General features: G+C 33.8%; 1 protein-coding gene across 1 annotated transcript; it reads left to right on the top strand.

The window, feature by feature from the left end:
* Positions 1-1,550: 1,550 nt before the first annotated feature.
* Positions 1,551-11,804, top strand: LOC116106486 (MLO-like protein 1). The gene is made up of 13 exons (XM_031392849.1): positions 1,551-1,831; positions 2,660-2,910; positions 5,571-5,687; positions 5,780-5,840; positions 6,253-6,347; positions 7,298-7,372; positions 7,475-7,563; positions 7,686-7,735; positions 10,227-10,267; positions 10,723-10,932; positions 11,012-11,079; positions 11,193-11,253; positions 11,336-11,804. Exons 1-13 carry the CDS (start codon positions 1,648-1,650, stop codon positions 11,546-11,548), a joined length of 1,515 nt encoding a protein of 504 aa, XP_031248709.1. The 5' UTR covers positions 1,551-1,647; the 3' UTR covers positions 11,549-11,804.
* Positions 11,805-13,157: the final 1,353 nt, after the last annotated feature.

The raw sequence follows: 13,157 nt of genomic DNA on the forward strand, positions 1-13,157 counted from the left end.
CCTAATTGGACTAAAGTTTCATATCTCCACAACTTACGCACTAAACGTTAAATAACCCACGTTGTGAGGGAAGTAGCCACCAAAATGTAAACACCCTTTCAAGTTTACCGTAAATGTTAGACCCGAAAGTTTAAACAAATGGCATTAGTAGTCCAAACGTTATAATATAGTGACTTTTTCATCCAAAACATAATCGCGGTTAACCTAATTTGTTATATGGAGGGTAAAGTTGAACATATGTTGAAATTTAATTTGATATTGTTATGTCTAAAATAAGGACTGACTTATATTGATGTCATTAAGTACCAATAAGAATTCAAGAAATCATTCTATCGTTCAAGACATGACACGTTTCCACAAGCAAAAGGAATATAGTTGTCAAAGACTCAAACTGACTCAAGATTTTATGCTTGAGTGAATTTGGTTCAAACACCTATTCAAACCCTATTTACTTTAAAGATATTCTTTGAGTTTTCAACGAATGGGAATGCAGGAGGGGTCTTCACGGCAACAGACCACTTGCAAAAGTGTAATAATTACCTAAGCTAAACGAGTATAAATAGACAGCTCCTCCTCACAAAATCGGAATCAGACACTCACGCATTCAACAAAAAAAATACCAAAGGCACACTACTAGAAAGAGATTGGCTTAACATTATCTAAGAACACTTAGAACACCAAACATTTATAATCCTAGATCGCAGCTCGCGACCTCTTTCAAGTTTGACTAGCGATCAAAATGTAATTTATAATAAACAAATACAATGAATGTATGATTCGTTTTAAGTATATGAACCAATATAAAAAATTTCTTGTCAACTTTATATTTATGTACACATCAAGCATCAATAGATATAAAGAAGCACAAGAGTTTATTTTTTTGGTCACATGATAACACAATTAAAACGGGTACCAATACAAATAATTGATCAAATAAGGTATACCTATATATTTTGTTTAACAGTTTTTATTTTATTTTCTTAATTTATAATTTGAGTCTTTTAAATTATTAGTTTTAATTAATATGTTGTTAAAAATATTTATAATGAAAAAATATTTTTCTCTAATTTAAATGCTTTTTATTTTAATTTTTTTGGATAAAAGATATATTTTTATGAAAAATAATTATCTAATTTTTTTATATTCATTATATGTAATTGTTGTTTTGTTTATTTTATTTATAAACATATAAAACAAAAGGGATTTTGTCTTATTTGTTATATATTTTATGTGAGATGATGGATTAGGCTAACAACAATTGTTTTTTGGATGAAAATATCACTATATTAATTACACCATTTGAGTTTGTAATATTACTTGTTTAAACTTTTAGGTTTAATTCTTACTTGTAATAAACTTGAAGGGTGTATATGTTTTAAAACCCCACGTGAGCGAGATTCAAACAGAAAAACTGTACTGTATTATAATAATTTCCTAGTTCACATGATTGGTTGAAACTAGACTTAGAGTGAGGGGTGTGATTGTCATTTTCTAAACTTCATTAAAGAAAATATTCTCAATTCAACATTAATTGATTAAGATACAGTAACAGTAGCCACTGACCAGAAATAATAATAAAAGAAGAAGATAGAGAAGTAGCAGTAACAGCAGACATTGAAGAAGAGAGAAAGACACACACAGAAAAAGATGAGTGGGGGTGGAAGTGAAGAGGAAACTTTAGAGTATACGCCAACATGGGTGGTGGCTGGTGTGTGCACTGTCATCGTCGCCATTTCTTTGGGTGTTGAAAGACTTCTTCACTTTCTTGGAAATTATCTTAAAAAAAAACACCAGAAACCTCTTTATGAAGCTCTTCAGAAAGTTAAAGAAGGTCTTTTTACTTTTCATCTCCACTTTTGCTTCTTCACCGTGCAGGCATTTAAATTCAACCCACAACATTTTTTTTTTGGGAAGAATATCAAAAGAAGACGTTTTATGTTACTGTTTTGTATGATTTATTATGTTCGTGGGTGTGGTGTGTATTAGTTAGAATAATTTTTTTTTCTTCATCAATGTTATTCATTCCTTACAAAAAAAAATAAAAAATAAAATCTATTTGATGTGTATATCTAAGGATGTGCTGATAGTAATTGGAAAATTTATTTTCTTAAAAAGAAAAAGATGGTGAAATTATTGTAAAAAAAAACCCAATAATTTTTTTTTTTTTTTTTGTTGAAAGGAATCTCGAAAGAAGACATTTTATGTTAATTTTTTTTGAATAATCTATTACAACTGTGGGTGTAATATTTGTTAGTGTGAAGAAATTGGTTTCTTAATTAATGTTATGCATTTCTTGCAAAGGAATTCTATTTGATGGGTGTATTTAAGGATGTGGATATTTATGGGAAAATTTATTTTCTTAGAAAGAAAAAAAATATGGTGAAAATTTGTTATAAAAGAACTCACAATTTTTTATTTTTTATTTTTGTTAAAAGGAATCTCAAAGAAGATATTTTCTGATGATTTTATGAAGGAATTAGTATAACCGTGGGTGTGGTATTTGTTGGTGAGAAGAAATTGTTTTCTGAATTAATGTTCTGTATTTTTTGCCAAAGAAATTCTATTTGATGGGTATATTTAAGGATGTGTGGATATTAATTGGAAAGTTGATATTACTAAAAAGAAAAAAAGTAGTGAAAATTTGGGTTTGTGGTGGCAGAGTTGATGCTGTTGGGTTTTATATCACTATTGCTGACGGTGTTTCAAGGAGCAATCTCCAAATTCTGCATTCCTGAGGATGTTGCGAATTCTATGCTTCCTTGTAAACGCCATGAAGCTGCTTCAACAGATGGTGAGCATTCTAATGCTACCACTAAAACATCACATTTTCAGAAGTCTTTCACTTCTGTTGCTGGCACGGCTAGGCATCTTCTGGCCGAAGAGTCTTCTGCTGGTTATTGTTCTAAGAAGGTAAACATTAATAGCCAGTTTACTTGATATTCATTCTTATTAATTGCCTAATCAGAGAGTTCATTTAAATGGATTCTGGTATTGTTGAAAAGAAATTTAAAACGGGTTGTAGATTTGGTGGTTAAATATAGTGAACTGTTTATTCATTTTTAAATCACTTTGTTTAGTACCAATTATTTGGGTTTGTTTTGATGTTCTTCAACATTTTATTATGATCTGTAATGAATTTCCTTGTAATTTTTCCCCTATATTAGATTCATGGCTGTATTGAAAATTCATTAGTTTTTGCAACGGATACACTCTAGATGGATGACGTGATCTTGGAATGTTTAACATTTTAGCACACTTCTGTGACGATTTGATTGGCTGAAAGCTTAGTGAACCTATGGATGGGACAAGTTTAGGCAGAATTATGGCTTCAAGAGGGCTGAGACACCCACTTTTCCCTACTAACAGTAGTTGATGTCCTTAGCAGGCTGGTCGATAGATCTAGGAAGGTTAATCTTATTGAAGGTTTCATCATTGGAAAGGATAAAATTTCAGTTTCTCATTGCAATTCCTTGATGATACCAACTTTTTCATTCAGCCAATGAATCTAAATTTCTCAACTTCGTTAAAATAGTTGAGATATTTTGTGAGTTTTCTTGTCTTAAAGTCAACTTGCATTAATGCTTTATTATGGCACCAACATGCATGATTTGAATTTACCTAGACTTGCAACTGCTATTATATGTGATTTGTGTCATGGCCTATGAAGTATCTTGGTATGCCTATAGAGGCGATCCAAGGAGAACAAAATGGTTTCTCAGGTCAAATTTAAAGGGGGCCAAGGAGTTGGTAACTTCGTGAAAAGGAGCCTTGCTTTCCTAGGGAAATGGCTGTGGAGATATCCTTTGGAGGTTAATTGTTTGTGGCGTGCCAGTCATCGGAAACAAGTATGGAAAGCATAAAAAATTGCTGGGACTTCAATTAAGTGACTAGGTTTCCTACAGAAACCCTTGGTGTTCTGTTTCCCATTATAAAAGTTTGTTTCTCTCCTTTGTGAAGCTTGCAATTGATGATGGTGGACTGGGATGCTTCTTTCTCTGACTTATTTACATCTTTATTGCTAATATGGTGACTTCTTCCTCAACTCATTGGGGTTGGAATCTGAATTTTCATGGGAATCTTACTAATAGAGAAACTAAAGAGTGTGTTGATATGTTGGGAATCATTCAAGGGTCTCTCCATGAAATAAGGGAAGATTGTAGAGTTTGGATCCTTGAGAAATTGGGAATATTTTCAGTCAAGTCATTCCACAAAAACTTGCTTAATGACCATAGAATTGCAGCATTGATGAGAGCAAAAGTTCCAATCTTGGAAGCACCAATCTCATAACCCTCTAGTGATCTTTTCTTTGGGGATTGTTGTTGAAGGGCTGCTTTTGTAATTAGTTCTTAAGCCTCTAGTTAGGCCTTTTAGTACAGTAGGTTGCAGATTTTCTCTTTTATCCCTTTGTGGTCTGTTAGTTCACTTCATTTATACTTTTTGATCTCTTTGTCAATAATATGCTGTGATTTAAAAAAATTGTTCATAGTTTCAAGTGAAGATAATTCTGTTCTCAAATGAAGAGAGAGCAAAAGTCTGTTGTCATACTTCTCTTGTGGTCAGATATGCTTGAGAGGTTGTTTGGATAAGGTATTTTCATGTTACTGTTCCTATTGTGGAATGAAGTTGCATTGATATCTAATGTGTGCAAAGTGCCAAAACTGAATAGACATGAAAAATGTCTTTAAAGCTACGGCATACTGCAAAGTTTCTTTATTTTGCTTTTCAATTAAGTAAATCAGTTGATGACATTTTTGGTCTTTATTGTAGCGAGGAGTTTAAGAGTCATCTTACTATGATGTATATCATTTTTCTTTCTGCTTGCAACTGAAGAACCAATGTTTGTGCAGCAGTGATGGTTGTAGTTTGAGTCCAGGATAAATTTGTTATTATCTAACATGTTATAATGATAGTCTACCTGATGGAGGGGGAGAAGAATAGACAGATAGATAATGGAGAATTTAGATATTGTATGGATATTGTATTNTGGTCAGATATGCTTGAGAGGTTGTTTGGATAAGGTATTTTCATGTTACTGTTCCTATTGTGGAATGAAGTTGCATTGATATCTAATGTGTGCAAAGTGCCAAAACTGAATAGACATGAAAAATGTCTTTAAAGCTACGGCATACTGCAAAGTTTCTTTATTTTGCTTTTCAATTAAGTAAATCAGTTGATGACATTTTTGGTCTTTATTGTAGCGAGGAGTTTAAGAGTCATCTTACTATGATGTATATCATTTTTCTTTCTGCTTGCAACTGAAGAACCAATGGTTGTGCAGCAGTGATGGTTGTAGTTTGAGTCCAGGATAAATTTGTTATTATCTAACATGTCATAATGATAGTCTACCTGATGGAGGGGGAGAAGAATAGACAGATAGATAATGGAGAATTTAGATATTGTATGGATATTGTATTAGATTCTGTCATTGTGATACTCTTATGAATTATCTCATGTATCAGATTTTGTGATGTTTCTGGATTCATATTTACTTGATTTCTGGTTATTATCTATAGATGCACAAATAATTTATATTTTAGTGTTCTGATTTCTTTTCTCTTTCCCTTTTTCAGAACAAGGTGCCATTGTTGTCAACTGAAGCGTTGCATCATCTCCATATCTTTATCTTCGTCCTAGCAATTGTCCATGTGACTTTTTGTCTTCTAACTGTTATTTTTGGAGGAGCAAGGGTAAGCTGCCTGTAGACTTCTCTTGTTCATTAATTCTGTACTGTTATATATACCGAGTCTACTTTCTTCAATATCTACTTTATGTAACATAGATACGCCAATGGAAACACTGGGAGGATTCAATAGCTAAACAAAAGCTCGACTCAGAGGAAGGTAGGAGCTGTCCAATTAAATATACGATGTTTTCCCTTAAAAGTTTTTAATTGCAAAATCCTTAGTAAATGCGTCATATTCATGTATTTGCTTCCAAAACTATAATTGTTTAGGATGTAAAGTAATTTTTTGAAATATCAAGATGGGTTACCAATTAATTATTGAATTATTCTTCTTCCTTTACTAACTTTGCATATGCTATGCTTGTGTATTATTTTCACAAATTTTAGCAGTAATGTTGTTTAGCTTTTAAGATTGCTAGTCAACCTATATGCCTTGTGCCATAGCAGCTTGCTGACCAAGTGAAGTAGTGAAGACAATGTCTGAGATTACTTTCTTGTTCAAGTCTCAGAAAAGCAATGTGTCACTACATCTTCATTGCGTATTTTAATTATAAACCGTATCACTGCAGTTTTGAAGAAAAAAGTCACTCATGTCGATCAACATACTTTTATCAGAGAGCATTTCCTTGGAATTGGTAAAGATTCAGTTATCCTTGGATGGATGGTGAGTTATTTTTGCTTCTATAACGGAATCCAAACAAGATTATTTCGTTATTGGAACTGTGAGAACCAGAAAAGAATTGTAGTGTTTTTTCTTTCCACATATTCTCTTTCCCTCTTTTTCATCACTTCATTATTCTTATTGGAAGAAATGATTGCATATATGAGTTGACTTGATAAGTCATGCAGAATCTCTCACTTGATGGATTTATGGGTGAGCCAGAAATTTTGGCCTGGGGGTCTTCTGGAAATTGTTTTTCTTGAATGTCGCTGTTTTAATGTGAAGTACATAATCTTACATGCAAGCATAGATAAAATGATAAATTACTTATGATAGATTTACATAAGGCCCTGTGACTTTTCCTGTGCTTGGGTTTTGTGAAGGAGTATAAACTTATGTTATACCTACTCATAAATCCATAGAAATATACAGCATACATGCATCCAGAGATATTAGTCATTGTTAATTTGACGGATATCGGTGAAGAGATGGCAGCCATGTGGCTCCACCTTGCTTGAATTCTATGATTCTCTAATTGATGGTAGCAAGCCTTAGGATAAACTATAGATTCCCTCTCAGAGTCTGTCTTACTTGTTGGACTTCTTTTAATAGGAACAGTGTGGCAGGAGAAAATAATGTAACTAGACATCAAAAGATGAGAGAGAAGGTGAAAAGTGAGGGTTTAACTGGATATTTTGTCATAGAAGAAGAGGCATGTAATTACTAACAGGTTATGTCCTGCTTGCATAAAGCAGCTGATAGCGGTTACTACATAATCATTGGTGGTTATTTTTGCTTGCAACCTTGGCTTATTATTTTTGCTTAAACGAAAATAAAATGATATCCCAAAGTTTAGGTTCTTTCTGGTATATTTGATAAGCACAAGATTTTGTATCCTTCGGCCAAGTTCAATTAAACAGGACACTGATTTTCTTTTTCTATTGTCACTGCAGCATTGTTTTTTCAAGCAATTCCATGCATCTGTTACCAAATCAGACTATGTGACACTTCGTCTAGGTTTCATCATGGTAAGAATCTAAAGGATGGGCTGTCTTGTATATGTCTAGAATGGTCATCATTTTATTGCCTTTTCATAGACATTTTCTGCACCTTCCTTACTTCTGCTTTAGACTCATTGCAGGGGAAATCCAAAATTTAATTTCCACAAGTACATGATACGTGCCCTTGAAGATGATTTTAAGAGAGTTGTTGGCATAAGGCAAGTATAAGTAAAGTACTTATGTGATGCTAAAACTTCCTATAAGTTATTGTGTATATCAGCTGTTGCCTTGAACATTAATGCCAATTTCTTACTGATTCATCTCGATTTACCGCTTGCAGCTGGTATCTTTGGATATTTGTGGTCATATTCTTGCTTTTGAATGTTAATGGTATGCTTACTCCATCAACTAGCAAATTATATCCAGTTAAAATACCATTTCTTTTCTTCTGATAGGAAACTGAGAAGAATCCAGGTAAATTCTGATGCCAAGTACAGTTAATATTTCTCACGTTCTGTTGTCTAATCAAGTCTTAATGTTAGATCCAAATTTTTATGGTTTTAGATATACAGGTTCTACAGTTAGAGGGGTTTAGACTTTCTGAGTTAATTTATTACCTTCAGTTGAAGTGAAATCAACAATTTCAATGTCTTATCTGTCTAATAAAAAGCATGCTGAAATGAAACATTTTCTCTTATTCGACTTAAGACAATTCTATGACCACTTTTTTATTGTTTCGATTTGGTATTTTCTTGCTACTTCAATCAACACAAGTCTCCCTTACTGTCATGGCATGGGTGAAATCAACAATCTTCAAGTCAAGACTTTGGCAATTGACTTATTTACTTCTTGTTTGCTATTGTCTTGAGCACTAGGTATTTTAATTGATTTAGGCTTCATGCTCAGAAAGGGGTATTAGGAAAGTCTTGATCTCTACTCTGATAGTATCGGTCTTAAGAGATGCAAGAAAGACCATCATGAAAACTTAGCGTTCTTTTTCTCATATTATATTTCCAGCTGAATAAGTGCTCTTTCAGTTGTTTGGACTTTGGCTAGATGAATCATTCTTACTTATTGTTTTCTTGTTGGGACAAATTTTTCTGTAAAACCATTTGCTAAAGGTCTTTTTCTTCCTAATATCTAAAGCCACCTCAGTTTTTCCTCCTTTGCTGTGCTGCTGACCTGGTTTACATGTCTCCTTATTGGTTTATTTATTGACCCTCCTTGTAAATGATTCAGCTACCTATATAGTCCCTTATAAATGCTATCTCCACAATTTGCAAATACATTTAGGTCAAATGCAATCTGTTTTCGCATCACTACTCACTGATATCATCTTCATCATTTTTTTGTACTCGTTCTGCTAATATGTTTCTGTTTCCAGACTAGTTAGTAATTTGTAGGGCCATTTTGTAAGTTTTTGGCTTTCAAGTTCACTAAAACATCAGCTACATCGTTTTGGTGAAGCGCATTTTCGCTTGATACCTATAACTCTAATTATTTTGAATCTAATATTCGTTCATCTGCCATATGTTTCATTGAATGTAATTGGGGGTGAGCGGGTCCGGGTATCCAGCCCAAATCCTTGGAACCAGAATCGGAACTGGATCCAACCGGTTCCTGGGATTTAGGAATCGGAACCTGTGGTTCCGGTTCGGTTCGTGTATGCTGCATTGTTGTTGAAAATTACAAAGACACCCGTATTGTTCACAAAAAATGACAAATATATACTATTCACAAAAAATTACAAATACACTTCCAATTGTTTACAAATATTAAAAATGTACCCTATTCACTGCAAGTCTGCCAGATTGCCACACTTTCAATTGAATAGCAAGAATCCATCATCTTCCAACAACAAAAGTTGATTAAAGCAAAAAGAAATCAAAGGTTTGGTAAAAAATGAGCCATTATCAAGTAAACATCGCGAAATAACCCTAAATTTGAAAACCCTCAATTTCAAAGTAAGAACCCTAAATTTGAAAAATACCGTAGTCAGAGAACTTGCATAGCCAAGTGCCAACCTTTGTATAAATACAGCTGGAGAAGGGATGACAATGGTACGAAATCGAGAGAGAAAGACAGAGAAGAGATGCGAGACATTGAGAGCTGAGAGGAAGACGAAGAACACGAAGAACGAAAGCAAGCAAATGAAATTGAATCCCTAATTTATTGAAACGTAAAATTACAAATAAACCCCAATTTTTGCAAAACTTATGTTTGCCCTCCGTTCCGGTTCTGGTTCTTGAAGTGGTGGAACCGGTATTGAAACCGCACAGTATTGGTTCCACCATTTTGGGAACTGGAACCGACACACTATGTACTCGTCATTTTCGGTTTTACTTTAAATGCAGTAACATAAATTCTTTCTAGCCACTCGCTCTTCTTATAGTCTCTGGTCTGCAATATTCACCTTTTTTACTTATTTATTGACTCTCTCTCATTTCTACTGACAAATAACTTGTCCAAGTGTGTCTTCACATTACATCCACTTTCATTGCAGATCACTAATCCTCTTTTTATTAGTGCACTCAACATTCTTGGAGTCTTTTCCACTGTTAACTTTGAAGTTATAAATTTGTTTTTGGAAGTTTATGGTTTTGTAACCAAAAGGTGCTTTGTGACATGGTAGGATAGTTAAATTTAAACTCTAGGGGTCTATACTTTAATTAAATGATTCTCTTCACGGTAGAGTTGCATTGATTGATGTCATGGCTCAATCGTTAATCTAACGCTCTTGGTCATTTTTAAAAAAATTTAATACCTTGTAAGGGTTATGTAAATTGTTTTGTTTTGTTTTATTCTAATTTATTTTCTTTTAAATGATATGTAGTAGTGTAGAATTATCAATATCCTTATGTTTTCCTATTTTCATGTGCAGGTTGGCATACATACTTCTGGATAGCATTCATTCCTTTCATTGTGGGTTTCCTTAAATCTTAATATAGTTTCTCCTGTCTGGTTTGATCTTGTGTCCATGTGCATTGTTTTGAATCCACTTTTGTGAGATCAATATGATCTCGTGTTCATGACTTTGTGCAACTTAAAAATCATGACATTTGATAGCTAATTACCTTATAACAAGAGAGATACCCAGTGGGCTGTCATTGACTTATGTTCTTATTATTTTTTTGCACAGTTTATGGTGCTTGTGTAGATCAATGGATTAATATTATATTTGTTCTATATTTGATTTTTTTTATCCTTTTTAGATTCTGGTTAAGTTGTAGTTGATTAAAACTGCATATGGAAGTGTTTATCAATGTATGTATGTCCACATCCCATTTGGCTGATTCAAGAGCCTTGTGCGATAAAAACTTGCAGTGCATTTTATTTTTGCTGTTCCATTGTTTGATGTTTCACTTGTATTTTCACAGCTTTTACTTGCTGTGGGCACTAAGCTGGAGCATGTCATTACCCAATTGGCTCATGAGGTTGCCGAGAAACATGCGGCCATTGAAGGGGAGTTAGTGGTTCAACCATCGGATGAGCACTTTTGGTTCAATCGACCCTATATAGTCCTCTTCTTGATCCATTTTATCTTATTCCAAAATTCCTTTGAGATTGCCTTTTTCTTTTGGATATGGGTAAGCTACACTTTTGACATACTACTCATATTATGGACTTACTGGATGTATATATTCATCTGTTTTTATACCTCTGCAGGTTCAATATGGCTTTGACTCCTGCATCATGGGACAAGTTCGTTATATTGTACCACGGCTTGTAATTGGGTAGAAGTCAATTGCTTCTTCTCCCTCACATTTTTATCTTAATTTGGTTGATAATGTAATTACCATCTCATGATTTTGACGCATACTGCTTTTTTTTCTTCTTTCCAAATTAGGGTATTCATCCAGGTTCTTTGTAGTTACAGCACGCTGCCACTTTATGCCATTGTGACACAGGTGGGTTGAGTTATTGTTGTAAATGAATTTCACCTTCATCTGAAATAATTGATCTTAACTTTGTTTTTGAAATGAAATGAAGATGGGAACTTTTTTCAAGAAGTCAATATTTGATGAGCATGTGCAAGTAGGGTTAGTTGGTTGGGCTGAAAAGGTGAAGAGAAAGAAAGGCTTAAGAGCAGCAGCTGGAGAGGGCTCTACTCAAGCAAGTTCCCACGCCGGGATTCAGTTAGGAAGAGTTATGCGCAATGCAGCTGCAACAGAAGAGGTTCTGCCTTCTGACGGGTCAAAATGATGGGAAGAGTTATGTGCAATGCGGCTGCTACAGGGAGATTCCACCTTGTGATGGGTCAAAATGAGAAGCAGGATGAGGGTCAGGCTTCTGGCCTTTACTGAAATCTTGTTCTTATAGAAGTATAGATAATAGAATTTGTGCCTTAGGATTGTACTCTACTTTTCAAAGAAATCAATGTGGATACTTACTACCATCTAAAAAGCAAATTTATGCGTGAGCTATTTATCTACTCCCTGGATTATAAGTTTTTGACTCATCTTGAATTTGTTATGATATGCTACTACTACTATCTAAAATGAAATTGATTTAGGAGTACTTTCTTTCAACGTATTTTTATAAAACAGAAACATTGTCTTCCCAGTACATTTACATAATTTCTATTGATGAATGTTTTTAACTTTGATATTTCTAGAGTTGGCATCAAACTAATTGAAAAAATTGTTAAATGATTTACTAAGCTCAAGCTGACTATTTTTGATGCATAAATATTAAATTATTTATACATCTTCTTGCATATAAGCTTTTAGATATTGTCATCTTCAATAATTTTAATTCGTAAAAATATCAAAATTTATTTAAAAAATAGAAATAATCATAAAATCATTAGGGTTAATACAAGAGAAAAAATCCAGATATAGAAGTGAAAGGAGGAAAGAATGCGGGAATAAAAGCAGATGACATGGCAAGAATATATTTCGGATTTGGATAAACTTTGTAATGAGGCAAGGTTAGATGATCTTCATTAAATGGGTAATTTCTACATTTGGTGTAATATGAGAGAACGTGAGACTGGAATCACTTGCAAAACTGATAGGATCCTTGTTAATGAGAAGTGGAGTAATGTTTTTGGGAACTCGGTGGCTCACTTTCTTAACCCTAGTATTTCAGATCACTCTCCAAGCATTGTTGATTGTGGTATCCCATCAACACCCCCCAACAAACAACCCCCCCATCCCCCCCCCAAAAAAAAAAAAAAATCCCCTTCCATTCTTTAGTTTCTCTAGCATTGTGAGTCAACCTTGGGATATTGAAGTGAGCGGCAACCCCATATACTGGTTAGTTTCCAATTTGAAAAGGATAAAAATGGAGTTTAAAACTCTTAATAAAAAAAAGAATTTTGGAACATTTCAGAAAGAGTTAAGGAGGCTAGGGAGAATTTACACTTAGCTCAAAATGCTCTCTCTCTCAATCCTTTTCTTAATGAGCTTATTCTTGATAAAAAGGATAAGGTCAGGAAATTCAAAACTCTAAGCTTGGCCGAGAGTATTTCAATGTGTCAAGGCAGCTTGCAAAACACTCATTGCATTGAGTGTAAATGTGAATAAATGGGCATTTCTCTTCCGAAAGGGAGGCTGGAGGTGGGGAGATTTGAGTTTCAATTCTTTCTTTCTGTAAAAACACTGTATTTCTCATCTTTGTATGCCTTACGGGCAAAATCATAGAAATAGTGAGAGATCAATAAAATAACAGTGGATGTAGGAGTCTCTTGTTGCATCCGAACCACTATAAAAAACCCTATTACCAATCTTTACTTATTTTTCTACAAAATATATAATCTCAGCTCCATATTCAAATCTCAGGATCCATCGTGTGGATTCCTAAGTCCGTT

This window comes from Pistacia vera, unplaced genomic scaffold (assembly GCF_008641045.1).
Source record: "Pistacia vera cultivar Batoury unplaced genomic scaffold, PisVer_v2 Contig518, whole genome shotgun sequence".
In the NCBI taxonomy this organism is placed as follows: domain Eukaryota; kingdom Viridiplantae; phylum Streptophyta; class Magnoliopsida; order Sapindales; family Anacardiaceae; genus Pistacia; species Pistacia vera.